The sequence below is a fragment of the Xiphophorus hellerii genome, chromosome 21 (genome assembly GCF_003331165.1).
Source record: "Xiphophorus hellerii strain 12219 chromosome 21, Xiphophorus_hellerii-4.1, whole genome shotgun sequence".
NCBI classification, from domain to species: Eukaryota; Metazoa; Chordata; class Actinopteri; order Cyprinodontiformes; family Poeciliidae; genus Xiphophorus; species Xiphophorus hellerii.
Genome location: NC_045692.1, coordinates 11,254,374 through 11,282,366, shown reverse-complemented (window position 1 = coordinate 11,282,366; position 27,993 = coordinate 11,254,374). Strand labels below are relative to the sequence as shown.

Below are 27,993 nucleotides of genomic sequence, written 5' to 3'. Positions count from 1 at the left end.
AAATATGCATGAGCTTTAATATTGATCCCAGTGCTAAAATGTCTTCATTTCGTTTCGATGGAGTCCTTTTGGAGTGTTTTGTTGCCACGTTAATATCGCCGCTCCACTAAGAAATTCCAGTTCTGGTAAATAAATATACTTCTGGAAGAACGTATTTTAAGTTGTACACTTTTTCAGATTTATATTCACCAGCCGGACAAAGTTACAAAAAATTTTTAGGCCAGCATTATTTTTGCTTAGTCAGCCACATATTTAAAATCAGTGCCCTTTCAAAATATTACTTCTTTTTTTCTTTATGTTGCCTTCATAATTACAGCTTCAACAATTTTCGTGGTTTAAATCGTCAACACAAAAATTCTTTACCGGAAGCATATAGGATTACTTTACCCAGTCTTTGAAAAAGATAAAAAATAACAGAAACATTGCAATGAACCTAAGTCAGTTTTGTTCAAATGTAAATTTTATTTGTCCTGAGCAGCACTGTTAAAATAAACTTTTTAGAAACCCGTTAGACTTCAAGAGATCTCTACGGATGCATAGTTACATATTGGTCAGTAGTTAAAGATGATGGGAAGCTTGTATTACATTCTTCAGTCGAGGTAGGGAAACATCTAAAAGTGGTGTCCTTTGGAAGATCATCAGGTAAATAGTGCAAGTAAAAATCTAGAAAAAAATGTAATTGTTAAAGCTATATTTTCCATTATTAGCGCCACACTGATGCTGAGTGTTCTAAAAGTGAGTTCAAGTGATTCAAAATGTGTTGAATTTTTTTTGTTTTCTCTTGCAAGCAGTAAAAAAAAGAGAGAGACATCTGTAAACAAAGAAGGTAAAACCTTTACATACATCCTAAAATCAGCCCGAGCGTAATGCAACGTGGAAAAAACCTGATAACCATCAGTAACGAACTCCTTGCCATTTTGGACTTCGCAGCTGGTTTTTTCCACGAGTCACCATGTAATACATTCAATAGTCACAGTGGATAGACGGCATTAAAAACAATCCTCAAGACATTGTATTAAACAACTGTGCAAACAAGATCTGCAGTGCAAAGAGTGTAGCAGCACGACGTTTCATTGAAACACTGAGGTAGATATCTGTTGTGTTGCATAGCTTTTTTTTTTAGGTAGTTTTGCTTCAATGAAACTCAATGCTGAAGGCAGAATTGCAATTTGTTTTAAAACACACCAAGATGTAAATAATTTTTTTTTTTTTAAAAACAAAACAAAAAAAACAAGAAAAACCAGCTTCTGGCCAGCAAGAAACTATCAAGGAGATTGTCTGGAGCTTATTGTTTACTTCCTGTTTGGATTCCTTGTTTGGTGTGTGAATGACTCTCAGTATTGGTGATACCTGTTGAGAGGAGTCCCGTTCTGCAGGGTGTACTGGCTCTGCGGTTGGTGATGTGAGTAAGTGTTCTGATTAACGGGCAGCAGTGCATCGAACACGCTCTTATTTGGAGGAACCGACTGCAGCATGTTGTCCAAGTCCATGAGCAGAGGAAGGGGCTGAACCGAGACTCGCCTGCTGGGGAGAATCGGCCAATAGGACTGACCTATGAAGTGGGCAGGCGCCATGGGAGAGCTACTGTAGCTGTAAAGTGGTAGTCCGCCATGCAGCGGCATTAAGGGGCCTCCGTTAAACCGCATGCTAGGTGGGGCGACTGCATTTGGGGGAGCATACTTGGCGTAGGAGGTTGGAAGCTCCCACGGAGGAGCAACACTCTCCCGTCTGGCGGATTTGTGCAACGGCGGTCTGTAGTCCTCATAACCCTCAGATCCTGCTTCACCATTGGGAGGAACACGCTTCCCACTGTGGGACAAGCCTTTCCATTCCTCATCAGAGGAGGAGGAAGAGGTCGAGGCAGGGCTTACCGAGCTGGCAGAGGAGGCGTAACGAGAGCGTGGAGGCGGCGAGGGCCTAGGGCACTCCACCTCACCCCAGCAGTCTCGGACCACATCCCCAGAAGCGCTCGTTGGCCGCAGGCTCTGCAGTAAGGAATCGATGGCAAAGGACGAGTCCAGCTTGGGCCTGAATGAGTCGCCCTGCGACGGTGAAGGATTTCCTGATGACACGGGCGGGAGAGAGGTCACACACTCAGTCGGAGGAGGGGGCGGCTCAGATTCCGGCTTGTGTCCCTGCAGGATGTAGGGGGCCAGATCTTGAGCGAAGATAGTCTCGTCTTGGCGCGACACAGCTGTGTTCTGCCTCTTCAGGAGATCCAGAGGAATACGGTTCAGGTCCACAGCCCAGAAGTTCCCTTTACCCTGAGGTTTGCCTGGATCCTTCAGCACCTGCAGTTCAAAAGAAAGATGCATTGCTGACTGACCTGACTACCCAGTCTGGCACGATGGGCTTAGTTTCAACAAAAGAAACTCATCACAATGGCCGCAAAATACATAAACCAGTTGACCCTCAAACAATGTCAACCATTTTTATTGGCTCCTCTGGTGAAGTTGTGTAAGAGCTGTGTGCCACTTATTGAATTAGCATGATTTTACAAATATCATAACCGCTCAACAAAAGCTACAAAGTGTTTTCCCATATATTGTTTCAAAAGCTCCATCTCACTCCAACCCTTATATATGATATCTAAACATCATATATGTATATATGATCCTTCTTGATGATGGCATTTGACAAAATGTAATGTTTATTGCTACATTTATTTTTGTAGGTGGCTCTAATTGTGCCACTGTGAATTTTGTTTAGTTATCTCTTAAAGAAATGCCATACTGCTGCAGCAACAGAAACCCACACTTAGAAGTAAGGCTTTTCACACATATTGGCCTCCTGCAAATGGAACAAAGTTTCCTTAAAGGGAAACATAATGACATCAGCTTCTAGAATGGCCCCTTGAAGTCTTTGAAAGTGGAAGTATGAGAGTCTTACGTATACAAACCTTAACAAAGCAGTTGTAGGAGGAGAGGTTGTGTCGCACAGAATCTCGCCACCCTTTGTAGTTCCCTTTGAAAAATGGAAACAGGGTACTGATCTCCTTCAGGATCTGGAATAATAACAAAAACCATCTCATTTCATGTTTGATGCAGCACAGGAATGTCTCTCCGTTCTCCCCCCAAAAAAATAATGACGTACAAATAGAAATACTAATAATGAAAATTACTAATTTGCAGTCAGAAAAGTCAAAAATAATTGTGTGTGTGTGTGTGTGTTTTTTTTTTTTTAAGGTTGTACTGTATATCTTATCTCTGTACTGATGCAGATCAGTGTCTGGCTTTACAGGGCCCAAGCTTATCAAAGCAAACCATGAGTGGCAGGAATGGTGGTCACCCAAGTGTCACAGAGAGGTGACTGTTTAGTGTCAGATCTTTCAATGTAAACGAGATGCCTGCATGTTTTTTTTTAGTGTAACCAAAAGAAGTAGCCAGTAATCTTTAAGCGTAAAAGGTTTGGAGCCGTGCGTAAAAGACATTGTGCGCTATGCCAATCTAAAATAATTCCCTTTTTTTAATATTTAAGACCGTTTACCTCTGATAGTGTAAGCTTCTTCTCTGGGGACCGCTGGATAACCATGGCGATCATAGCCAAGTAGGAATAGGGTGGCTTGGGGTACCGCTGATAGTTCTTCTTCTTCCCACTGCTAGAACCGCTTTTCTCCCGTTCAGTCCTCCACGTCTCCCGCGTCACTTCCCGAAGCTTCGCGTTGGCGTCGTCGCCGTCCTGGTATGAAGAGTGGGGTGGAATGGTTTGATCCACGAGTCCAGTGGCACCGCCACGGTGCTCGGTGCGTGCAGAGGGCTGCTGCTGCTGCTGGGGGGCCATCTCAGCCGGTTGTTGAGGCCGCTGCTGGGCTAGACCGCAGGAAGGAAAACCCCGCTGCACATTTCTGTAGAAGTCAAGTTGATGGTCGCGGTGTTCTCCACTGTGGCACAGAGCGGCTGGTGCCAGGCGGCTCTGCTCCGGCCAGTGCTTTGTCATGTTGATGCAACCCCGGAGAAGAGGGGGAGAGTGATCGGTCAGGAGCGAGAAAGAAAGGGGGAGGGATAAGGGAGGTCGGAGAGTCGGTCCTTAACTTCTGGAAGACTGCTGGCTCCAGGCTGACTCTATTTGAAGAGCAAACAATTAACAGTTTCATGTAAATCCCGCTGCGTAACAGTGGAGGGGGGTCTGGGGGGGAATGGCGCGTTATCTGAGAGCAGAGTGGCTGATCGCCCTGGGGGGTTGGGGAGGGTTTGCGCACAAAAAAAGGACAGAGAAAGACAGTAAAATGCCATTATGATAATATCAACAAGCCACTTGCAGAACAGATGTGGTAGAATTCCTTTTGGACCAACGCCTGGGACATTTACGCACCAATGACTTAAGAAGGCGGTGTTTTTAAGGGACAAAAACATTGTTTATTGAGAAACTTTGGTAGTGCGCAAAGGACTCATTTTGACTTTAGTTTAAGAGGTGCATCTTTAATTTGTTGTTGAAGTCAAACATTACAGATTGTGCGGGAAGGAGCGGGAGGTTCCGTTAGTAATCTCGATTAAAGCTAATCAACTATTTTCCGTGAGCAATATACAAAATTGTTGGCTAATATACAAACACTGAAAGATTCAATACATTAAAAGACTATCCGTGTTCTTTTTTTTTCTTTTTTTTACCCCTCACTTAGAAATTTATACTGACAATATAACACACCTGCATGACCTGAGAATTTCCACAGCCCGAAATCACAAAATTATTTGAAAAATAAAACGCATTTAAGGGAGAAAAACATTTGTTTATCTTTGTTGGTGACGTTACAGGAGGGAAAAGAATTCAACACTTCAGCAGAGGAGCGAGTTTGGGCAGAGAAAAATTAATTTGCTTCAAACAGCAAAAATGAAAATTTAACATCTTTGATACTAAAATCTGAGTCCATCCTGGTCTCCAGCTACCACTTCCATGTGTTTCTTGCTTACCTGAAATTCATGTAGTGCGTAGGTCTTTCGGTGCATAAACTTTTTAATTAATATATGCATACTCTGAGCTGATACACTTTATCAGCTCAATGGTCGTTTCATTCAAATGGGATGAAATTATTTTAGATTTTAACGTTGGGATTAACACATTTTAATAGTAAGAAGTCAGCTTGTTCCCCCTATACGCTTTTCAAATTCTGAAAAGGCAAGACTTTCAAAAGTTATTAAATATAAAAATATATTTTAATTATAGGCTTCCTGATCATCTGAACATAATTTGGCCCAATTGCTGAACACTCTGCCAGCAGGATTGTTTTCCACAGCAGGGAGGGTAGGTGGGGCTCTCTAGGACTGTGCAGAAAGTCATCCAGTGCTCAGAGGCTAAAGTTTCGGGAATGCAGGTCCTTTGTTCAGGTTAATGTAGTGCTAATGTGTAAAAGTCTTGCTTCCCAGCAAGCCAGAGACAACAAGTTGGATTACAAGGAGCTCCCATGGTGGGGGTTGGAGACTGCCCCCACCCGGGAAGAGCTTCTTAGCATGAGAGGAAGCGGCTACTGGGCAGGCCTTCCATTCAAAAGCATGTTTGGGGTTTCTGATGTTTTACAGGCTGCTAAGTGCTGTGCTTGGCAGAACCCTCATCCTTATACATGAACCAATGTTTCCACACCCAGTTGTTGGGGAAACTCGCTCACATTATAAATCCCCCAGGAGAATCAACAAAACTTAAAATGTTAGCTGGAGATAAACTTAATTACTTTTTAAGGTGCTAATTACAGGCTTTTTTCTTTTTTTTTAAATGAACTGGCACCATAGCTGCCCATAATTTAGTTTACTCTACACATATTTGGGGAAAAAATTGTCTTTTTTAGAGACGCTGGCAAAAAGGACTCACCCCTTAATATTTCAGTTTTGAAGTAATATGCAAACTGTTTGAACTTGGCTGCTAAAATAAGCAACGAGCTTCCATCAAACCACCTGCTGCAATCTGCAGAGTTTTCTTCTCTCAGTTTGTCACATTTTTGCTGACACTTTGTCCCCCTCTAGTGGTTATTGTTCAACTGCCATCTTACATCTTCACTGCAACCAATTTTTACCAAGTTACTTGGTGAAACTTTGTTCTTACATGACTTTTTTCTCATAGAACCGAACAGAAAAATCTGTGTGACACATGAACAGAGAAGTGTTCGTTTCCAAAAACACCTATCTGATAAAAACTGCCAGGCTTTCTCTTCCTGTCTGCCGGAGTGGGAGCTAATTGGTTTTCACTGGATTAGCGAGTGAAGCAGGGGAAGAATGGGACGCCCTGTGAATAGAACAGCATCAGGGACAATTCTGTTCATCTTTAGGCTGATTGTGTCGGGACAAATCCCTCCTCGGCAGGCTTTAAATGCCTGCCGAGGAGGACGGAGAAAGTGAAAGAAAGTCTTAATTATGTCGTCTGTCTCTGACAGGTCTCTGCGTTCTTTTTCTTTTCCTACTGAAAAATAGGAACAAGAATGAACCTGCAGATAAACTTTGGGGAACGTTTGATATCTGAATAACACGGGGAAATGTACATTTTAGAGAGAATTTATAGTGCAGGTTCCCAAGGCATTTGGGAGAGTAGGAGGCCCACAGCATCACAGATCGGCCACCATACTTAACAGTGGAAATTATGTACTTTTCCACAATGTCGTCCATTGTGGAAAAGTATATCCAAAATGAATGACGGCAGATCCTCTTCTCCATGACAGAAAATGTTCTCTTTATTAGCATCAATCCCAATCAACTAGTTGGTGTCTGGATAGAGTCTACTAATTGTTCAGCCCAAAAGGAATGTCCTTCCTACACTTTTCTAACAGTGAGTTTCTTTCTTTTAGCACTGTTCCCTCTCTTGGTGGCCAGTGGCTATATGAAATGTTCGGTGTTATGTCATATTTATTCCCCCAAGGAAACAAGACACTAGGCTAATTGAAATGTCCATAAAGCTTTGACATTCTGATAAAAATTAAGTTCAGTTTGCTTTTGTGCTGTAGTTTGTAGGAAGCTTTTTGTTCTATAGGAACAGTTTTCTTCCTACAGAGCAGATTGTTCTGTAATTTACTCTGTAGGAAGCAAATTGTGAGCTTTTGCTTCCTACAGAGCAAATGTTCACAAATGAGAGGTTGAAATATTCTGTTTAATGGAACCTTTTTCTACTCCAAAAAAAAAAAGAAACACGCTTTTGTCGCTTCTTTACCAGGAGTGCCAGAAAGGCTGGATGACACTTTAGTACCCCGTGCTGGAATACTGGGACTCTTATCATATTGACAACCTGATCTGCTGGAAGTGTATCCAGTCTTCACAGCTGTCCACTCGCCTGTTGAGTTGCACCTGATCGCTAAACAGTGCTATGAACTTTGGTGGATGAACTAATGATCTGTGTGTATAACAACCTTTGATAATGACACTCTAAGTCCTATAGGAAAACTCTACTGATTGCTCCACAGCGGGCAACAGTAACAATAGTTCCTGCTGTGTTTCAGTAGAGTGGTTGGCTCACTACATTGTCAAATTATAAAGGATCAAAATTGTTTATATAGTTTTAGAGCCTAATCAACAGCAGAAATGTCAAGCAAATTAGCAAAAAAATAAATAAATAAATCCCACAAGAGAACTGTCTTTGTGAAATTGATATTTAGTTCTTGTTCTGCCTCTGTTTGGTGTGATTCTCTACAGGTCAACTCTGATAGATGGAGTCACATTAACACATTTCTACATAGGTTATATGTATAGAGGAGGAACAAGTGGTGTGCTTTTACTCTGAGGCATGTCAGGCTATCACACCCACTTGTTTACAAAAGGTTTGTTGAGTGTACATTCCTGGAACTTTGAGACTAACATGAAAGAGATTACACAGAAATGTCAAATTCTGCTCAGAATTTCTTTCTTGCACAATGTGAGAAGAAAAGAAATACATACTCAATGTCAGACATATAATTGCACGACAAAATTACTGAACATTTTCGCTCTTGATCCTTTAGTAAACACAAACTTCAAGGTATTTAAATACTGATCACAATGTAGTGCATAAGTGTGAATTGGAAGAAGAGCCATACAAAGTTTTCAATGATTGTTTTTACAAAGGCAAATATGGAAAGTGTGGCTTGCATTCATATGCACCCCTCTTTATCTTAAAGATCCAGTACAATAAATTTCCTTCAGATGCCAATATGCAATTAAGAGTACACCTTTGTGTCATTCAATTTCAGTAAAACTACAGCTGTTCATGGAAGACCTTGAAGGTCATTATAATACAATAACTAATTATTAACTAATTTGTGTTGGTTTATCAGTAGGCGTAATGATAAAATAATATAATGGTTAATATGGTGTGGGGTTTTTTTTATGTTTCATAAACAGACAAAATGTCTGCCAATAAAGTTTGAACTGAATGGGCTCTTTGCACCTCAGCTTCCACGTTCGGGGAAAAGCGGCTCATTTTTGTCCGGTCTATTAAAGATGTCATTTTACAGTCGGTGTTTGCAGGGCTTGCCAAAGCTAACAATTAACGATGTACATCGTATTTGTAAGGCGGGATCTAAAGCCCCATCAAGCAAACTGGAAAAAGGTTTTAAGATGTACGTATCGTCATACATTCATGGATATGAAGGTGAGTCTTACTTTAAAGTTCTTTAAACTTTGTGGCTAACATTAGCTTTAGCTTATGCTAATAGGCAATATTCTCGGACATTTTACTAATACAATTGTACTATTTAAATATCTAAACATTCTTATTCTTTCTAACGGACAATGTTCTTACGTTATTCTGTATTCATTTTTAAGTTTATTGCTTTAATGTGTGTTTTTTGTCATTAGTGTCAAACAGAGACCAAGTAACGGGGAGATTACGGTTCGGGCTTTTTGCTTCCGAAGCATGAGGAAGCACAAGAAGCCCCATAATTTTTGTTTATTGTATTTTTGAGTTCAGACATATTTAATTAAGAAACCAGAGGTGGGGCGAGTAACACAAATTTTAAAAAGAAAAAGGTTTGTTGCGGTGTGGATGCTTACCTCGTGTAAAATCGGATGTCATCATCAGACCCTGCGAACCTTTGTAATCCGAAGGTAGAATGGATTTTCAGTTCTTCGATCTGGCTTGTTAGGGCTTTTATTTCTTCTTTTAATTTCTGGTTTTCATTTATTACCATGTCCAGGCCAGCTGGTTCTGGGACAGAGCAATAATCGTGATCTGCATACGTGCATTCCACAGGCGGCTCACTCTTTCCCATACACTGGCTCTTCCAGGCTGAACACAGAAGTTGTTCTATTGAAATAGCACAGGGACGGCTCCTTTTTTTTAACCATTCTTCTCCCGCCAGGAGTTTTAGGCTGATGAAACTGATCCGGAGGGAAGTGAAGGCTGCAAACTTTGCTATGCGATGTTAGCTTAATGTTGTCGCGATGAATATTGACAAGCCATCGTCGTTGTAAGTCAGGATCGCTTGGAAATCCATGAAAACTTAAACGACTGTTATATTTAGAAGACGCTGTGCGCCGTGGAACACAACAGTGTTCATGGTATTGCTTAAATTGCCTTTGAAATACAGTTTATCTTTCCTTGCGGTCATGGTCACTCAAAAGGAAAAAAATGAGCCGTATTTGCGCATGCGGATGTGACGTCAGAGCGGCAGGTGCAAAGAGCCCATAGGGATGTTGGAGGTGAATAGAACTGTATGTACACTGAACTCTATGAAAGTTGAACATTTCCCCCCGAAGACTCTGCCGCCCTCTAGTGGAAGCTGCGCTGTGGGAGGAGAGGGTGCAGGTCAGGTTGTTATGGTGAGGCATTTCCCCTGAGGGCTGGCAGGCAGGAGCTGGAGCGGTGGACAGCAGCTGACTCGGTTTTCACAGCCGCAAAGCTGAACAGGAGCCGCCGCCGCTGACAGCCACCTCAACAGGTAAGATGTCACCTCTGCGTTTTCTGTAAAGTTCAAGTGGAAGTGGCCGTCCTGTTCGGTTTCATTTCACGCCTTTTCAAATAAATAAAGTCGTCGCCGAGAGCACGAAATAATGTTTAATCTCCGCAGCGGTTTGTTTCTGGTTTTGGAGCAGCTCAACAGCAGCCAGCTAAGGTAACGCTAGCATTACGTGACCTCTCTCCACAGTCAACTCAATAAACTCAGTCAGCAGGTGCTTTCAGTAGCTTTTATAGCATAATTAAAAGAAAAATGCCGACTCTGTTAGAGCCCTTCTGCTGTGAATGAAGGCGGGTGAGTTAAACTACTTTCTACCTGTCAGACCGACAGCTACCTGTTGAGTCAGTATAGGTGGACCGCTGCGGAGCGTTAGCTAATCTGCTGCTGCTCCAACACAGTTTAGGTTGATGTTAAGCCTCTGCTGCTTCTATTAGAGCTTCTAATTAAAGTTTAAAGTGGAATTAAGTCAAAAACAAAAGCCCAGCATGCTTAATTTATTTCTACGACTACTTAAAATTAAAATCGTCCGGAAATTAGTGAACTATACTTCACATAGTGATATAAAAGTTCAGGTCATAGTTCAGAAGACATCTCCAATTTTATAAGGTTCCCTCTGTATTATTAGGAGTGTGGGCTTGGTAATCAAATAATTAGATTATAAAATTACCATACAATGCTACGTTTTTTAATTTAATAAGCTTCAAACTGGTTGAAATAAAGTTATTTGTTTATTCAAATGGTATTTTTAATTTAACTAAACTATACTTTCATTGCCATTTCCAGTGTCTTGCAAAACATTAATACTACCTGTGCCTTTTCACAATTTGTCGCCATAAACTTCAGGGTGTTTTGTTGGTATTTAATGTGAGAGGAACAGAAATTGGTGTGCAATTGTTAAGTGGGAAGTAAATTTTACATATTTCTTTTAAAACAACAACAACACACAAAGAAAATAACACGGCACATGACTCTGGACACATCACAATCACTATTTAGTCACAACCTCAGAACTTTTACACATTTAGTGAAACATGGTGGTGGCGAAGTTATGCTGTGGGATAAGGAAGCTGGTAACATTTGATGGGAAGATAAATCAACCTTAATACTTATAAAGAATCCGATTACTTCAGGGGTGTCAAACTCCAGTCCTTTATGGCCAATGCTCTACAACAGCGTTTCCCAATTCCGGTCCTCAGGCCTCCCTGCCCTGCATGTTTTAGGTGTTTCCCTTCTGCTACACACCTGGATGGAATATATGGGTGATCAACAGGTTTCTGCAGCACTTGATGGTCATGCAATCATTTGAATCAGCTGCTCTGGAATAGAGGCACATCTAAAACATGCAGAGCAGGGGGGCCTGAGGACCGGAATTGGGAAAAGCTGCTCTACAACGTTAGATGTGTCCCTCATCCAACACACCTCCTCCGGAGGCGGTCAAGGTCTCCAGAGTCCTGCTAATAACCTCATTGTTTGACTTAGGTGTGTTAAAGCAGAGACTCATCTAAAAGTTGCAGGATGCTGGAGTTAAGGACCCCTGGGTTAGAGGGTATAAAACACAAGGGCATAAACACAGAGCTACAGTGGAACAAATGACTGGACAAACAGATGCAGCTTAGTTATCTTTCCCATACAGTGCTATGCAACCTTCCTTAGTAAACATGTAGCTATAATGTTTAAAAATGAAAGAATGAAGTAAAAACATGATTACCTTGTATAAGTTAACAGTAGTTAGCCTAGTCACCAGTTCCCTCTGGTTTCCAACATGGAACAGGAACACAGTTTGTTTGAGTGTGATGTCATTTCTAGATCTAAGCATATAGTAGCCACCAGCACAGGTTCCTGGTTCCAGATCACCACTCCAGTTCACAGAGAGGGATTCTTAGAGGTTTTCTCCACTGAACTTTCAGATGAAGCAGAGATTGATTTTATTGCTTCTGCATGGAGGATGTTCAAATCAACTCTTTCATCGATCATAATAGGCAAAGATCATGTCCCTGACTCCAAAGTCTCTCTGCCCGGCTTTCACAAAGATATTTGAAGAGGAGCTGCAAAAACAAATGAGGTGGATTAGCAGTGCTTGCCAACAGCTGAAGGTGTCGTCCAGGAGATGCTACTGTAAAATATCATCTCTGCAGCCTAGACACTGAGTTATCATAATACTAGACGACACTACAATCCACAACAAATCCACAAAGACACTTGGTTTATATTCACTACAGCATTTAGGTTTACGTATCAAGTAGTTCTGAACTGACTCTAGATGTCCAGTCTTACTAAGCTTGAGCTGATTTGCAAGTAATTAGTTCCTTCACAATTGTGCACTAATTAGTGTTGGCTGTTCACATAAAATCCCAGTTGAATACATTACAGTTTGTGATTAAAATGTGAAAACATTAAAGGTGTATGAATACTGTTGCAAGGCACAAACATAACATCTGTGCGTATCAGATTACGTTTTGGAAAACCTGGAAGTATGTACTTATTGTGAGAGCCCTAATCATTGTGCAAAACATTGATAATATCAAAGTGAACACGCCTCTTTAGTATTTGGCTCTCACTGTGCGTCAATGACTTATTAACCCTGTTTAACTCGTACACATTAAACCGAGGTGTTGCTCATGAGTATTACAGCGTAATACAAAGTACTTTTTCAGCAGCATTTCTATGGTAAATGTAGTCAAATATTTGTAGGGTTTATAATGCAGACTAAGATTGTGATGTACAATGTGACAACAGGAACACAGCTCTGGAAGGAAATAATGAAATAGCCAGATTAAATATCAACACACGAGATTTAGTGGACTTGAACCCTGCATGAGCTTATAAAGAAAAGAGCTGTTGTATAGTGCAAATACTGGGTTGTTTTTGAGGAAATCCTGTTTGTAACTGAATTTGTGACTGTGAAGTAGTTACTAGAAAGATATTTCTTAGCAATCTTGATATGGTTTATGTTTGTAATGATAAAAGTCCAGATGACTCAAGAAAGCATGTGCTCAAATTCCTCTTTGTATCCATTATTCTCTGTTGGGTGTGTAAAAGCCAGATACTCACTTCTATCTCATTTTTGAAGTAACGTTTCCAGATTCTTTTGTCCACATTTAGTCAGACTATTTTCCCTTTCATCCAATGCCTCTCTCCCTCTCTCTTACCATGCCATTGGCTACTTGGCAGATTTACTGAGATTTCTGGGTGATTATATGGTGCAACCCAAATCTTTACGCATGACAGAGCTTACTGTAGATCCTCCTTACTTGCTCTTTCTGTGCCTCTCCTTCATTCAGGCCTGGCAGCAAAATTATAATCAAGTCATGTACAGATGTTTTGCAACCACAAACAAAAAAAACCCATATGTTTTGTCTCATCAATTTTGGTTTAAATTGATGCAAATAGAGACGCCCATTGTTATTTATTTACTCAGCAAGCAATTTCAAGCTCCACCTCTTCCGTAATTGATGTCTGTGCTGCATAGTAAGTGACAAAAAAGCCTTTCTGTGTGTTTGGCAGGCCATTCTGGCCACTTGGCTTTGTTTCGGGTTTTATGCTGGATCGTTCCCGAACCATCAAGCCACATTGACTCAGCAATGTTGTGCTTCAGTCTGTGCGCTTCATCAAATCACTTCACTAGGTTGTTGGCAGCACACAGCCCAGTTTGGGCTTGTTTCGTGCCAATAAACCACGGATGAAGCTCTTAGCACTCTGGGTAGTCGGCTTTAAGTTTGAGCAAAGGTGTCGGCTGTATTTTCAGCCGTGTTCTTGGAAGAGTGATCAAGTTGTTGCACTGAGGTAGGTACCACCTAACAGAAGGACGTAAGAGCTTTTATGTGTGTGTGTGTTTATGCTACTCTATTCATCATAGCTGTTCAGAGAAACTTTGTGTTCTCCGACAGCCCCTTCCTGTTAGGTCATCTAATTAAAAAAGGTCGGAAGACTATAAATGTCAGAGTGATGCTGCAGAATGTTTCCAAACACATTAAATACACTTTTTTTTCTGCATGTATGAAATTCTCTTCTTGGGAGTTTTTGTTATGACTGAACCTTATATTTTCCTTCTGACTGGTCTTTGCCTGACTCAGAAACTCACAAGGTTCCTATAATCTTACCAACAACAAATTCCACAAGTGTTATGAAAGAACCTAAATATCCCTAAATCCATGAGTCATGGAGAATCAGGATTTTTTTTCCTTCTTCTCTGCTTTATTAACTGCGTTATCTTTCTTTTTTCTTTTGGCAGGCAAACGCATTAATAATAACTGGAATAAAGTTTGTTACTGAAACTTGATTTTAAACAGTGTTGCTCTGTCATGCTAATGTTTACACACTGGAACAAAACCTTTGATTTCTGTCCAGCTTCTGTGACGGTCTGGAGCTGAGTGGGGTAGTGGATAAGTAGAAACACTTTGAATTTATCCTTCCAAATTCATTACATCAGTCAAACTGAGCATAGGATGTGAATATAATTGGATGGCTATCTCCTGGTCAATCAGAAACTCAAAAATCCATGTATTTCTGGTCAGAAATAAAGCCAATATACTTACCAAGGTATTCTGACAAAAACTTTCTTCAGTTTTTGTGTTGATGGTGCTGCTGAGTGAAAGGCTCAACAAAAACGTGTGTGGGGAAAGGGTTTTCCTCAGTTTAGGAAAGGTTGTGCTTTAATTTGCAAACGGCTCTCCTAAGTTTCTACACTGTTCGCATTAATTTGCAGTATGAGTAGGATCTGTAAATTAAACCATGAATGTTTGCTCTTTTTGGGATAAGATTTATTTCTCAGTCAGCTCAACAGTAAACATTGCAATGTTGTGGCTGAGCTTCATTCCTCTGATACCCTCCACTGATTGGCTTTGGCTGAGATCTGACTTGTCCATCTCACTCTGCCAAGGTCGCTAATCTGCAAACGTTGTCCTCTTGTGCCCAGACTGCGTGTTTGTGGTAATGAAAGGATTGTAGGAGACTGATACTGTTTTGTTAGTTCTTGTGTCAGAGTTGGTGTTTGTGTTCAATAAATTTTAGCTTTCCATTCTTTCAACATATGGTGGACAATTCCATTAGAGATTTATTAGAGGTGCTCATTAGATAAGACATAACAGCAACAGCTAAGCTTCCTAGCAAACGGTTAGGAGATTTTAAAGAGACAATTCCCTTTTGCCCAGAAGACGTTTAAGTTGTTAATGAGATTGTTGTCACTCTAGAGACTGTTTGGTTAACAGTGATTTAGAGATGTTGGCTGAGACCAGCTCACGCAGATAGAGCTGTGTTGCATTTGGAGCCTTGCTCTATGCCCTTTAAATGCTAAGAAGGTATTGGATTCTAAACTCACCTGGACAAATCCCTGTGTGGTGTAGGCCCTCTTTTCATTGAGCTTGAACAAATTGTAAACAAATTTCTATTAATTAATCACTTTTTATCCTTTGTGAAGTCTGGAAAAGTCACACTTCAATGTTTCAGCTCATCAAAAAAATCAAGCATCAGACAAAGAAAGCCTGAGAAAATACAAGTTGTCGTTTTCAGATGACTTCATTTATTAAATGAATAGCCATCAAGTCCAACCTGACAGTGTAAGAGTAGTAAACCTAATCATTGGCTGTGCCAACATGGATAGAAAGAGCAAAAATGCAATAAACTGGTTGATAGAGAAAAGAAACAGAACAAAAATGGTTTTGTTTATTTTGGTCAGACAGGCTGTACAAGTTGTTTTTAATCACTAGTCTTTTACTGAGGAAACCTTTAGTGCTTTAGATCTTGCTTTCAGTTCAAATATGACCTCCTGGGTAAGTCACTGATGCATTATTAGAGTAATTTTGGTAGCTGTTTTGTGTTTTCACTACTGTCAGTAATATTCTAAATTGTGCTTTTTGTGACACTGCTGTTCAAATGAACAAAAAGTAACAAAATGAAACAGATTAAGGTATAATAAACAGATAGTCCAACGTTCTGTTTCTTTTAGGTTTCGGTCTGAAATCTTGTCATTTAGCATAGTTTTATTGAAATGTTTCATAAAGAAGTTAGCCAAAAAAAAAAAGGTAATCAAACAGCGATATACTTATGAATTATTAATAATCATTTTTTAAAAGATGAAAGTTAAGATATTTTAACAGCGGTATGACATGTTGCAATTCAGAATGCTAAGTTAGATAGAAGAACATGTGTTTATTTGTGAAAACAAATGGGTGAAGCACATCACTGTTCTGGTGTGGCTGATATTGTTCACACAGAACTTTAAATAGTCATCTGGTAAGTAGGGTGAAACCAGTCTGTTGTCTCAAATCGTCGCCACAGAGCTTCTTCCTGCTGTGGTCACCACCTGACAGTTCTTTTGACCACAGGTTGCCGTGAAACAACAGTTTTATCGCAGTGCTTTGCTTTGTCAAGAGAAAGTCTTGCAGTAGTGTTGTTTACATCCTTTACATTTCCAAACAAAAGCAAATACATTTAGAAAGGAGGAAATTATGATACACTTTTAACCACTGATCAATTTTAAACCTTTTTGTGGACATTTGGTTGGTTTGAGCCTTGTGTAGCTACACACTCAATTAACTCGAGTCAGCTTTAGTGGAAAGACTCTTGATTGTAAAATTTGTAATTCACCTTGACATTCTAGGGACTGGACTTTGAATTTCTCACCTGGATAACATGAAATTAAAAATATAAATAAAATGGACTATGGTCTGGGTAGATAGGCACATTCTCAGTCCATGGAAATTTAGGGGCATTTAATCAAGTTTCTTTGAAAAATCCTAACATCTAACTGCACATGAGTTTTCCAATTAAAAAAAACAAACACTTACTTTGATTTATTAACATCTAACATTGTTTAAAAATTTTGAATGCATTTAGGTAGCTGCCAGGAAGTACAGTTTTGCTCAGTTTCCAGAAGATTTATATGTTCAAAATATTTTTTTCTGACTCCTGGTTACTGGTTGGGTAAAACCCTCTCTAATCAACTTTAGTGTTTAAAATCTTTAAATCATACTGACAGCAGAAAATGCCCAAATTACTCTCATCAAATGTTTACATAACTCATTTCTTAATGCTGGGTATTACCCATTTCATCTTAACTGAACACCAAGTTTATAAGATAGTTGGTGGAACAGTTTATCTTCTTGCCAAAAGAGCCTCCAGTTCTTGTATATTGTTGGGTTTGTTGCATGTTCTCTGAATAATGGACAAAATCTCAAATTCAGCCAAGGTATTTAAACTTATGAGCACAACTGTTTCCTCTCAGCTCGTTTCATTTGTAGCCGCTTTCCTGTTCACTCTTATTTGTGCTTTTTTAAAGTGGCTGGTTCGAGTGTTTTGACCTTTAACATAAGGAAATCCTTGCAGAGTGATTTATGACTCTGAATACTTTAAAATAGACTATTCACAAGGCCAACCAAAACGGTAAAGGAGACAGCGTGTAGGTAAATCTCTATGCACTGAAAATATCATTGGAGCTTTTAGCTGTAAATCACTCCAAACTTTATGAATTATAACGTTCAGGAAAAACATTGCAGGAATGATAAACCTCGGGAAGACGAGCAACTGAGAGGAAGTTTGTAACTGATATATCTTATCATTATCAGTACACCTATTTGTCTGCTATTCAACTGATTTATTGAGCTAGTGTGGTTTAAGCACACTATTTCACTCACATTTCAGGTGTTGCTTGCTTGCTGCGGCAGCTCTGTGTCCTCGCACTAGTGTCTTACCGTTCACTCTCTCTATCTTAGTGAGTGCCTCTAGTTGACCTTCCTCTCAGTGTGTACAGGCCAAAGCCTGAATAATATATGAGTAGCCTGGAAAGAGCCGAGCGTGAGTCGTGTATCTCTACTGGAAGTTAACGAAAGGCAACGGGAGAGATATTAATGTCCGGCGTTGCTAGAGCTTGAACTTGCACTGAAAGTGTTGCTATGCAGATTTTAACCACTTTGTGTGTCTTGATCTCGTCCCTGTGGGGACAGCCATCGCAAGAAAGCTTCAGCTAGTGTCAATCATTAATGAAAAGCATCCCACCATCTCAAGTTTCTTTAGGAGAGACAAGGGAGATGAGGGAACTCAGGGGTTAAAGATAACAATGTTAGAAGTGGAGAACTCATGCATTCTACTGTAACGTAGCACTCACATTTTTTCTCCCTGCCCACAGACTGGATCACAAAGGAGCAGCTAACTACAGCCTCTGTACTGTCAACACTTCACCTGAAGAATGTTCATCAACAAGAAAAAGCCATGCAGTGTTTACTGAGCACCTCAATTGGATTTATGAAATAATCTGGTACTGGAGAGGACATGGTCTGAATCCTGCATCTGTTGTCAGTGAGCGTCCCAGTTCTATCTGCATAATGCACATGTTTGTTCATCGCCAGTGGATTCTGACATCACCGCCCCCTGTTGAGTCCAGTTCTTGGACATTATCAGCCCCAAATTAAACCCTTTGGGGAAGAGAGCGAGTCCACAAAGCTGAGAGTTTGTGTTCCATCTCTCTTCTCTTTTTGTCTCCTTGAATGTATTATTGCAAGATCATTTACAGGTGAAATGGAAAGGACTGAAAGTTTGCAGAAGCTAGCACTTTTTCCTTTTGGTAATAAGTCAACAGCATTTCATTTTGGTCCAATAAAAGTTTTTATATAAAACATTGATAAAAACCCCAATTGTAATCATGGAGATATTTAGAGAAAAAGCAACTTGACTTAATTTATTTTTCATCACTTCCATTTTTTGTAATTTATTTATTTATGTACTAAAAATCTAACCTCTTTTTTATGTTCTGCTAAACATTGTGATGTAGTTCTTTGACCCAAGAGAAGACTAATACAAAGTTTTGAAATCACTAAAAGAATCTAATCTCGGAGAACGAGCCGAACACAGGCACGAAATAGCCAGAACCCTGGTCGCCATGGCAGCAGACCACGGCGAACTGCTGGCTGAGATGGCCACGGTCGGGCGTCTGAGTGCCACGGAGCGCCTGAAGCACGCCCAGAAACGCCGCGCCCAGCAGCTGAAGGCGTGGGCGCAGATGGAAAAGGACGCGTCCCGAGGATCCAGGGCCAAAGCGGACAAGAAGAAGAAACGCACTACAAAAGTAAAGTTTCCCAACTCTATCACGTTGCTGGAAGCAGCGGCCCGCAATGACGTTGAGGAGGGTGAGAAGTAAACACACACACACTGCCTTGCGAAACTCTGCATATCCTTTAATGTATCTAACAAGGATTTTATGTAATACTATAGCTTAAAAATAATTATTGGAAAACATGCAAATAAGTATCTTGGTTGGAATACTAACTCATAGGCCTGTCACGATAGCAAATTTTGCTGAACGATTAATTGTCTCAAAAATTATTGCGATAAACGATAATATTATTTGAAGACCTTTTTACACTGATTTAGTGGAAATGACGTAATAATGCAGGCGATTTCCTGCCAAAGTTAGATACACTTTATTTTCAAAAGAACACTTAACACTGGAACTGATAAACAAAATAAACAAAACAACCAAAAACAAAACGGATTCTCAGTCTCCATTAACAAAAAATTTACTTGAAAAGAAACTAAACAACATAAAGCCAAAGTGGAAATAAATACTGCATTCAACCAAAAGACTGCAGATTATGAAGTCTGTATATTATGTTGCCCTTCAGTAATAAGGGCAACATAATATACAGAAATAGAGAAGATGGGCACATCCAACTACCTGATGCAATAGTTCACACTACATGATTTTTTGCTCCTATTTTTCCCCTTACAACAATCTTAGAACGTTGGTCTTTCTAAGATTGTGTGGTGTGTTACGGTAGATCGTCGTTGCCGCTCCGATCTAAATCAGGGGGTTTTCCGACTGGGATCTTAACGCAGCCCGTTGAATGTGACAGGCAGCCAATCAGAAAGCGCGGATTCTCCTCCGTGCTTTCTGAGGGGAAATTACGTCGGGGAATCCCAAACAGCTGACACGGCGCAACCTGAAGTCCAGCGGACATTGGAGATGATATGTGGAAACAACATTAATGTTTATTCAACATGCAAAGAATATAGAAATGACAAGGGGAGGAGTTGGAGCGAAATTGCTACTGCAGTTGATAAACCCGGTAACTTTTCAGCTGTTCTTCGTTAACGTGACATAAATAGATTATAATGATTTTCATTCAGTCAGGACTTTACGCTGACACTAGCCACATGCATTGCAGGTAGATTGTAGTAAAGCGTTGATTAATGCTTGGTTTTAAAATTAGTTCACTGGACTTGCAGCCATTATTTTGTGCCCATTGTTGGACACCACACGGCAGGACCGAACCCGATCGAACCGTTATATCTAGGATTTCTGTCGGCTAATGTGTGATCTGTCAGGTTTTGAAAATGGGCCGACAATCAGCCGACAGCTCTAAGATCGTGTCGTGTGCGCTGGGCTTTACACTAAGGAAATGAGGAAGGGAGGAGTCAGTGGAGAGCACCGGAGCAGAGCCCTTTTTCATTCAGTGTCATTAACAGAAAGAGAAAAAGGCCGGAAGAGACGATAATGCCGATAATTGAAATGACGTCGATAGTTTTAATTTATCGTACGATTAATTGATTTATCGTTTATCGCGACAGGCCTACTAACTCATTACATCAAAGTATCTCCACGTGTCTCCTAATCAAAGTCCAGACCTAAATTGATTGAAAAAAGCTTCTTAGGACTTGAAAATTGATGTTTACAAATGCTGGCAAATCAATTCAGACTGGACTCAGCTATTCTGCAAAGAAGAATGTTTAAACATTTCAATTTCTGAAAGTACAAAGTAGATAAACATGCTCCAACATACTTGGAGATTGTAGCTAATGATGGTTCTCAATGGTATTTAGTCAGGGGAACCAAAATATCATATGCACTCCACTCTTACCAGTTTTGTATTTGTGTAAAAGATTGAAAACTGGGTGTATTTTTTTGTTCCTTTTTCCCGGTTTTGCATTAGTTTGTTTTGGTCTGTCACATACAAGCCCTATTGGTTATTTGAGGGATTCTACCTCACAATAAATCAAGATCATTTCCCTTTTTGCAATATTTTTTGCAATATCTCCAAATTTTGTTTTCAAGAGATTTATTGTTGGCTGCTTGGAATAAGGTATTGATCTCTATCCAGGAACAAATTTGTTTCTGTGTAGGGCCCACAGACATACCTTAAATAAATCCATCCTGATTAAGTACAAGCTTTCTTCCAGTGGGATCTTGTGTGTGTGTGTGTTTTTATGTGTGCCTTTGCTTTTTCTAGTGAGAGAGCTGCTCAACAGCGGTGTCAGCCCAGATCTGGTCAATGAGGACGGACTGACAGCCCTGCATCAGGTACAGAGGCAGCTGGTTCAGGAGTTTGCTGGAATTGTCAAAACTTAAAAACTTAAAATCATGCTTAAGTGGGTAATTCAGTTCATAAATTTTTCCTCAAACCACCAAATGTGCACACAGACCTACTTTGCTTTAGGGTAACAGTAAAGGTTCTGTAACAAACAAAAATTGCATGTTTTCTAAATGTTTGTGACTTTCCAGTGTTGTGTCTGTCTGTGATGTTTGCACCCATCATGTCCTTTTTTTTAAGTTTTTATTATGTCTAAATCTTCAGATAACGTTGTTTATATAATGACAGATTGTTCAACTCCACTTTGGTTCAAAGGCCAGAAATTTTAGCAGGCTGGGGACTTTAATAGCCAGATTTAGAGGACGTTAAGGGATTTCTGTGATTTTAACTCCAATGGCGTGTGTTTAATAATTTAAACCATTTGTAATTTATTCTCCCTATAAGTTGATGTAGATTTCTGCCTCTTCTCACTCATGAAAGGAGTGTTTGTCAGTACAGAGAACTCTTTATAAAATCAGTCACAGCTGAGTTTTTAGGAAAAACTTTGTATTTGCACAGCAGAAGACTGAGCCATTCATGCAAATCTTTCCTCTGAAGTAAGCTTAATCTTCATTCAAAATCTAGCAATGATTTATCCATGCATGTATTTTCTTGTTTGCTTTTTATCCCAGTGCTTTATTTTTTGTATCTTTTTTTTATTGTCATGGAGCTACCATTCTTAGGATTTCTGTGTGTTTTTTGCTTTTTTTCTTCTCAGTGCTGCATTGACGACTTTGTGGAGATAGTTCAGTGCCTGCTAGATGCTGGTGCCTCTGTGAACGCCTGCGACAGTGAGCTGTGGACGCCGCTGCACGCTGCTGCCACCTGTGGACACACTGGACTAGTGCAGCTCCTCGTTCAGGCGTGCGTCAGTTTTCCCTTCCGTTCTGAAAAATGTTTTTTCTTTCCAATTTCTTTGAGCCTTTTACTCCTCTCTCTTTCTCTTCTGTATTTATTTATTTTTCATTTTCAGAGGATAAACAGATTGAGACCTAAAATATGCAGTATGCAAAACCAATGCAAATATGGGTGCAGTTTGACTTTGAAAGCATTGCTTTATACACGAGGGTGTGCCACTCTAACCCTGAACAATTTGCATGTCTATTTCCTTGTAGTGGAGCCAACCTGCTGGCCGTCAACGCAGACGGCAACATGGCCTATGACCTCTGTGAGGATGAGGCTACGCTGGAGCTGCTAGAGATGGTTATGGCTGAGCAGGGTCCGTAAAATGTCAAATCTTTTGCAATGCAGGGGAGACAGAAAAAGTTTCACATAATTTATGTTAAATCACTGCTAAGCACAACATTTTGGCAATTTTTTTTTCCTTCACAGGGATAACTCAGAAGCGGATAGATGAATGCAGAGGAGCGAAAGAGCTGGCCATGCTTGCTGACGTGGAGGCTTTGATTAACACCGGAGCAGATTTAAGTGCACAAGACAACAATGGGGCGACGCTGGTGAGATGCAGATGAAAATAATTATAAGACATGGCACACAAGTGATAGTCCACAAATGTGTAGTCTAGACAATCGTTCACTGCACATGCGCCCTGAACCTGTAGAGAATCAGTAGGATTAGACAACAGAAGGTAAAACAAATGGATGTGAAAATAATCAGTCATACAGAATGCATAACTCAGTCATTTACAGGAAAGCATTAAATTAATAATTAGGTTAATCACACAAAGTGCTATTCTGAAAAGGAAAAAATTATACTCGATGTTTGAACCTTTTTGTAAAGTAACTCAAATTAAATTAGACAGAAGCCATGTAACAAGAGTAAAAGAGGGTTTAAACAAACTGGACTGTTTCAACAAAATGTGAAACATCCATGATCTGCAGATTCAGTCAAAAAAGAAGCATCCAGCACTGCAGTAGCTTTGTTTTTTTAATTATTTCCTTCCATTTCAGCTCCACATAGCATCTGCCAATGGCTACATGTCTGTAGCAGAGCTGCTAGTCGACCAAAGGGCTCAGCTGGAGCTGAAAGACTCTGACGGATGGACGCCGCTTCACGCTGCCGCCTGCTGGGGACAGGTTCGTTCGGCCGTCGACCTTGAGTAACGTTGTTTTGACCTGTCTTATGGGGTATCATTTGTTTTCACTTGTTTCCAGATCCAAGTGGTGGAGCTGCTGGTGGCTCACGGAGCCAATCTGAACTCCAAGTCTGTTTTAGATGAGACGCCGCTCGGTGAGATCAGAGGCTTTTTGTGGTCATTTTGTTATATTTCTCTGAAATAACTTGATGCTAGATGTGTGACGTGTTGCTCCGTCTGCAGATGTGTGTATTGATGAGGAGGTCAGAGCCAAACTGACGGACTTGAAGAACAAACACGACGCCATCATGAAAAGTCAGGACAAGCAGAAGGGCACGCTGCAAAGACGAGTGTCCAGCACTGGAAGCAGAGGGTAAACAAGGGAATTCAGGGACACGAGAGCAGGGATTTATTTCAGAAGTGGGAGCAGTTAGGTGTTTTACCTGATTCCCGTAACATTTGCCCGCACAGGAAGGTTGTGCGTCGGGTCAGCGTGAATGAACGCTCCAGTCTGTACCGCCGGGAGCACCACAGGGAGGCCATCGTCTGGCAGGAGCCGGCGACCACACCTGAACCGCAGGACGATGACGAGGACAGACAGACTGACATTGAGCTGCTTCAGCATGCTCACATGGTGACCGAAAATGGCTCCTTTATCTCATACAAAGTTTGACGTTAGGGCGGCAGCTAACAATTACTTTAGTAACCGATTAATCTGTCGATTATTCTGATGATTAATCAAATTTAAAAATTGGTACATTCTGCAGATTTTTAATTTAACCACTCCATCTTATTTACTCAACAGAAATCCATTTAAAAGTAAACATAAATAACTTAATTCTTTTGTTAAATAAGAAAATAAATATCGTATTGGCTGAAGTACAATAACATAACAGCATTCCTTTAGTGAACGCTTGATAATCTGGAGGAAAATGTGCATCTGAAGCTAAGAAATACTCCCAACAACGTGAAAAACTCAGCCATTTCTGCTCAACTTAACATCAACACATTGCAGAGGTGATCTGGTGACTATTATTTGGATTAATTGGTTAATAATTGGGTAGCAAACGGTGCTTAATAAGAGATGTCTTTTTACATTATTTGAACCGAGTGAAGCTAAAGCTATGTCATTTAAGGAGCTCTGCGTAGAGCAAATTTTTTTTTAAAGGTTTTTGTTTTTTATCTTAAATGCAAAATTGATTTTGTACATCTAAGATGTTCTTTCAACAAACTGCAAAGACGAGTGTCCAGCACTGAAATACTCTGATTCTGTAAACTCCAGATAACTATTGATCGATTACTAAATTAGTCGATGATTATTCCAATAATAGATTCGTCACAATGATTCAGATTAAGCCCCGTTTGACTTGATGAACTAGTTGTTTTTTTTAAAGTTTACTAAAGGTTTCTCTTGTTTTCTCAGGTTGCTACCGGAGCAGCAACGACACGCTTGGAGGAACTGGAGGTTGCTGACAGAAAGATCGCGTCATCTAGCGTGGGGAACGGGGAGACGTCCGTGTCTCTGGCTTCCTCTGTGCCTGGCGAGCTGTGGAGCGGCGGGGGCCGCATGGATCGCAGCGGCACCTATGAGCTCAGTCCTGCGTCCGGGCAAGCGGAGGGCGAGGGCGCGGACAGCATGACTCGGGAGAAATCGCACCACACCCTGGCCGACCTGAAGCGCCAGCGCGCGGCTGCCAAGCTCAATAAGTATCCTGCACCTCCTCCCCCGCTGCCCTCCACCGCCGAGGTGGAGGAGCCTCCTGTCGCCGCGACGACCCCTCAGCCTCAACCACAAATCCAAACGATCCCGACTCCAGAGCAGTCGTCGTCTCCCAGTCAGGTGTTCTTCACCCCAGCCAGTGGAGATCCTCCCTTGCTGAAACTGAGGGCTCCTGAGGAGGAGCAGACCAACAACAAGGAGCCATGCTGTGGTCTCATGTAGCTGCGCTCTGCTGCCTGCAGGGGGCAGAAGCACTCCAAAGTGGCAAAACACATTTAAAAACAGACTTGATTGCAATGCATCACTGAAGACTGTCAGTTTAGGCCTCATGCAATCTGATCTCACAACAGAACGTGTAATGACTACGTTGGTTTAGAAATTCAATACGTAGATTCTCTAAAAATAATAAACCACAGAGATAAAGCTTCTGACTCACTAAGGAATTAAAGTGCCTTGCAAAATTATTTACTACATTTTTTTTTCATCTTTTATCAAACCACAAACTTTACTATATTTTATGGGGATTTCATCTGATGTCCACTACCTTGTGTTGGCCTAACTATGTAGTGGATAGAAAAGGAGAAATGGTTGCCAATGTTTCATTTTTTTCTTTATTATATACAAATGCAGATCTGACCTTTGGCTCATATTTGTACACTTTGTAGAACCAGCTTTTGCTGTTGTTGCAGCTTTTATCTCTACCAGCTTTGCTCATCTAGAGATTTGTCTTTTTCACATTTTTCATTCCGAATTAGCTCGAGTTCAGTTATTCTGACACATGCAGATGCTTTTTCGGAGTTACTGGTTTGTTGCTCTGGCTGTGTGTTCAGAAGTTGAATTTCGACATCAGACTCGGGTTTCATGGCATTGATATATATATTTTTTTCCCACATTTTTCTGTGTTTAGGCTCGTTCATCTCCCCATCAATCTGACCAGCTTTTCTATCCCGGCTGACAAAAACTATTCCCAAAGCATTATGCTGCCACCACTATGTGTCATGTTAGTTTTTCTAAATACATAGAACAAAAAGTTGGAATTTTGGTCCTTTCAGTAACAGTTTCTTACCAGTCTTTCATAAAAGGAAAGATTAGTTGAGAGCACCACTTACAGCTGCCTTGTCAACAGATTCTCCCAACTTCATCTTCATGATGCTGTTTCTTATCTAATATTCTCTTATTAAGTCTCATTACTCAACAGGTGACTGAAAGCACTTGGCTGCACTGAATTTTGTGTAAGGATATTAGATTAAAAGCAGCTGAGCACAAAATCACACCTCACTTTATTTGTACACACATTAAAGACATTCATTGTTTTCATTCAGTTTCTGTTGTAAATCACATAAGATCCTATCAAAATGCATTTGTTTGTGGTTTTAATGTGACAAAATGTGAACAGGTTTAAGTACCTTTGTAGGGCGCCGGACAAGGCTTTAATAAATGGTGACAGTATCAACGGTAGTTGGCCAAAACTACTGTAATATGTGACGTAAAAACTCATTGGTGGGCGCTTTTCACCATATTTTAATCCCCTTCCCCCCCATTTTTTTGTGCTTTCTTAAATACTTTACCCTCATTCATAAATAATTGGGAAAGGAGAATTAAAGTACATCTTTAAAGTCATGATTTGGTTTACATTTTAGTTTGAGATACTCGCATATAGTCTACTTCTACTTCTAAACATGTTTGCACTGTTAAGCATTAAACACAGTTTAATGCTCATCATGCCTAATGGCCTAATGTCTCACCAGGCCATGCACGGCTACAGCCTGGCCTGGTGACACATTTCCTTCTCAGATTTTTATTGCAAAACATTCGAAATACGGAGGAACGTTCTCATTGCACGTTGTCTGGTGAGACTGGGCTGCCCCGTGCCAATAGTGGTGTGATGTCCAGTTTGTTTAGTTTGCCCATGTTTCTTCTTCTCCAGTCACCTACACACTCCAGCTTTGCCCCCTGTTGGGAGGCAATCATTTCTGTTGAATGTAACGTTTTCACTTGAGCTCAGGAGAACTCCAGTGTCCAGCTTGCCTAGAAATGTGAGTCGACATGAACATGAAGTTGTCTACTTCATCAACTAATTTCTCTTGATACGGAAAGAGGTTTTCTTTAATGTATGTGGATACATTAAAGAGTTTTTTCTTTTAATGTTTGGATTTCTGAATGATTTACAGCTTTGTATTTTGAATTTAGAAAAATGTTTGTTCTTTACCATTCAAAAAATTTACACTTCAATGTTGTAATGGCGCAATTTGTACATTTATTTTCCTTTGATATAAAATTATTTCTCTTTAAATCAATGTACAATTTACATTTGTCAAAACCTGATCTCCGTTCTTCTGTCAGTATTTGTTTTTCTACTCTCAGAATTGAATCACATTTATTTATTTGTCTTACTTTGGAGGGGGGAAAAGAACATCTTTAAAAGATGACATGAAGGAAAAACTGAAAGAAAAATATTTTTGCATTCACATAATGATCAAAGAGTTATTTAATTGTCACATTGATAATCAGAGTTCTGTGCCTTCATTTTGTGGCTGGTTTTAACATTGGTTTGCAATTGGTGCACAATGACCCACAAATGACGCCGGTGAGCTTTGAGATGAAATGTGATGAACTTGAACATTTTAATGTACTGTGTTTACTGTAAAACATCGCTCTTTTATTTTTATTGATTCCTGTTGGGGAAATAAAGTCTTAAATACATTGTTTTCACAAATTCATTTTGTATTTCAATATTGCAAACCCACTTAGCCCATCTGGATAGCGTTCCTCCAGATTACTAAGATTATACACACTTCATCCCAGGAACTAAATACAGTGTACAAAAATTCATTTTTCTCACTTTTATAATTATTATACCATTTGTTTCTTCTCTAAATACAGCAGATTGTTGTAATTGTGTAACTCAATTTTCTCTGCCCATAATTTTCTATGTGCCCAATATTGTGTTGACCACTTGAAATCACTGACCTTGTCGTCCTTAACCCATTTTGTATCTTGATGGTTTCATTAGACATCTATTTAATGTCTTGTAATGTCAATATTTTCATGTTTT

The 27,993-nt window shown here is 40.2% G+C and overlaps 2 protein-coding genes across 2 annotated transcripts; one reads left to right on the top strand and one right to left on the bottom strand.

The window, feature by feature from the left end:
- Window positions 1–77: 77 nt before the first annotated feature.
- On the bottom strand, window positions 78–4,087 carry foxh1 (forkhead box H1). Its single transcript, XM_032552237.1, has 3 exons — window positions 3,487–4,087; window positions 2,900–3,004; window positions 78–2,291 (listed from the first exon to the last, which is right to left on the bottom strand). The coding sequence occupies exons 1-3, from the start codon at window positions 3,934–3,936 to the stop codon at window positions 1,335–1,337; spliced, it is 1,512 nt and encodes a 503-aa protein (XP_032408128.1). The 5' UTR covers window positions 3,937–4,087; the 3' UTR covers window positions 78–1,334.
- Window positions 4,088–9,673: 5,586 nt separating this feature from the next.
- ppp1r16a (protein phosphatase 1, regulatory subunit 16A) lies at window positions 9,674–27,646 on the top strand. Its single transcript, XM_032552259.1, has 11 exons — window positions 9,674–9,826; window positions 17,967–18,963; window positions 21,064–21,134; window positions 21,902–22,047; window positions 22,299–22,402; window positions 22,516–22,640; window positions 23,094–23,219; window positions 23,298–23,373; window positions 23,462–23,591; window positions 23,690–23,852; window positions 24,642–27,646. The coding sequence occupies exons 2-11, from the start codon at window positions 18,717–18,719 to the stop codon at window positions 25,158–25,160; spliced, it is 1,707 nt and encodes a 568-aa protein (XP_032408150.1). The 5' UTR covers window positions 9,674–9,826; window positions 17,967–18,716; the 3' UTR covers window positions 25,161–27,646.
- Window positions 27,647–27,993: the final 347 nt, after the last annotated feature.

Excerpts from the sequence above, each read along its gene's own strand:
- ppp1r16a (XM_032552259.1), top strand. The coding sequence starts at position 18,717 with ATGGCAGCAGACCACGGCGAACTGCTGGCTGAGATGGCCACGGTCGGG. Across the intron at positions 18,964-21,063 it reads CCGCAATGACGTTGAGGAGG|TGAGAGAGCTGCTCAACAGC; the intron begins GTGAGAAGTAAA and ends TGCTTTTTCTAG. Across the intron at positions 23,374-23,461 it reads TTTAGATGAGACGCCGCTCG|ATGTGTGTATTGATGAGGAG; the intron begins GTGAGATCAGAG and ends CTCCGTCTGCAG.
- foxh1 (XM_032552237.1), bottom strand. The coding sequence starts at position 3,936 with ATGACAAAGCACTGGCCGGAGCAGAGCCGCCTGGCACCAGCCGCTCTG. Across the intron at positions 3,005-3,486 it reads AGAAGCTTACACTATCAGAG|ATCCTGAAGGAGATCAGTAC; the intron begins GTAAACGGTCTT and ends TTATTATTCCAG. Across the intron at positions 2,292-2,899 it reads CCTACAACTGCTTTGTTAAG|GTGCTGAAGGATCCAGGCAA; the intron begins GTTTGTATACGT and ends TTTGAACTGCAG.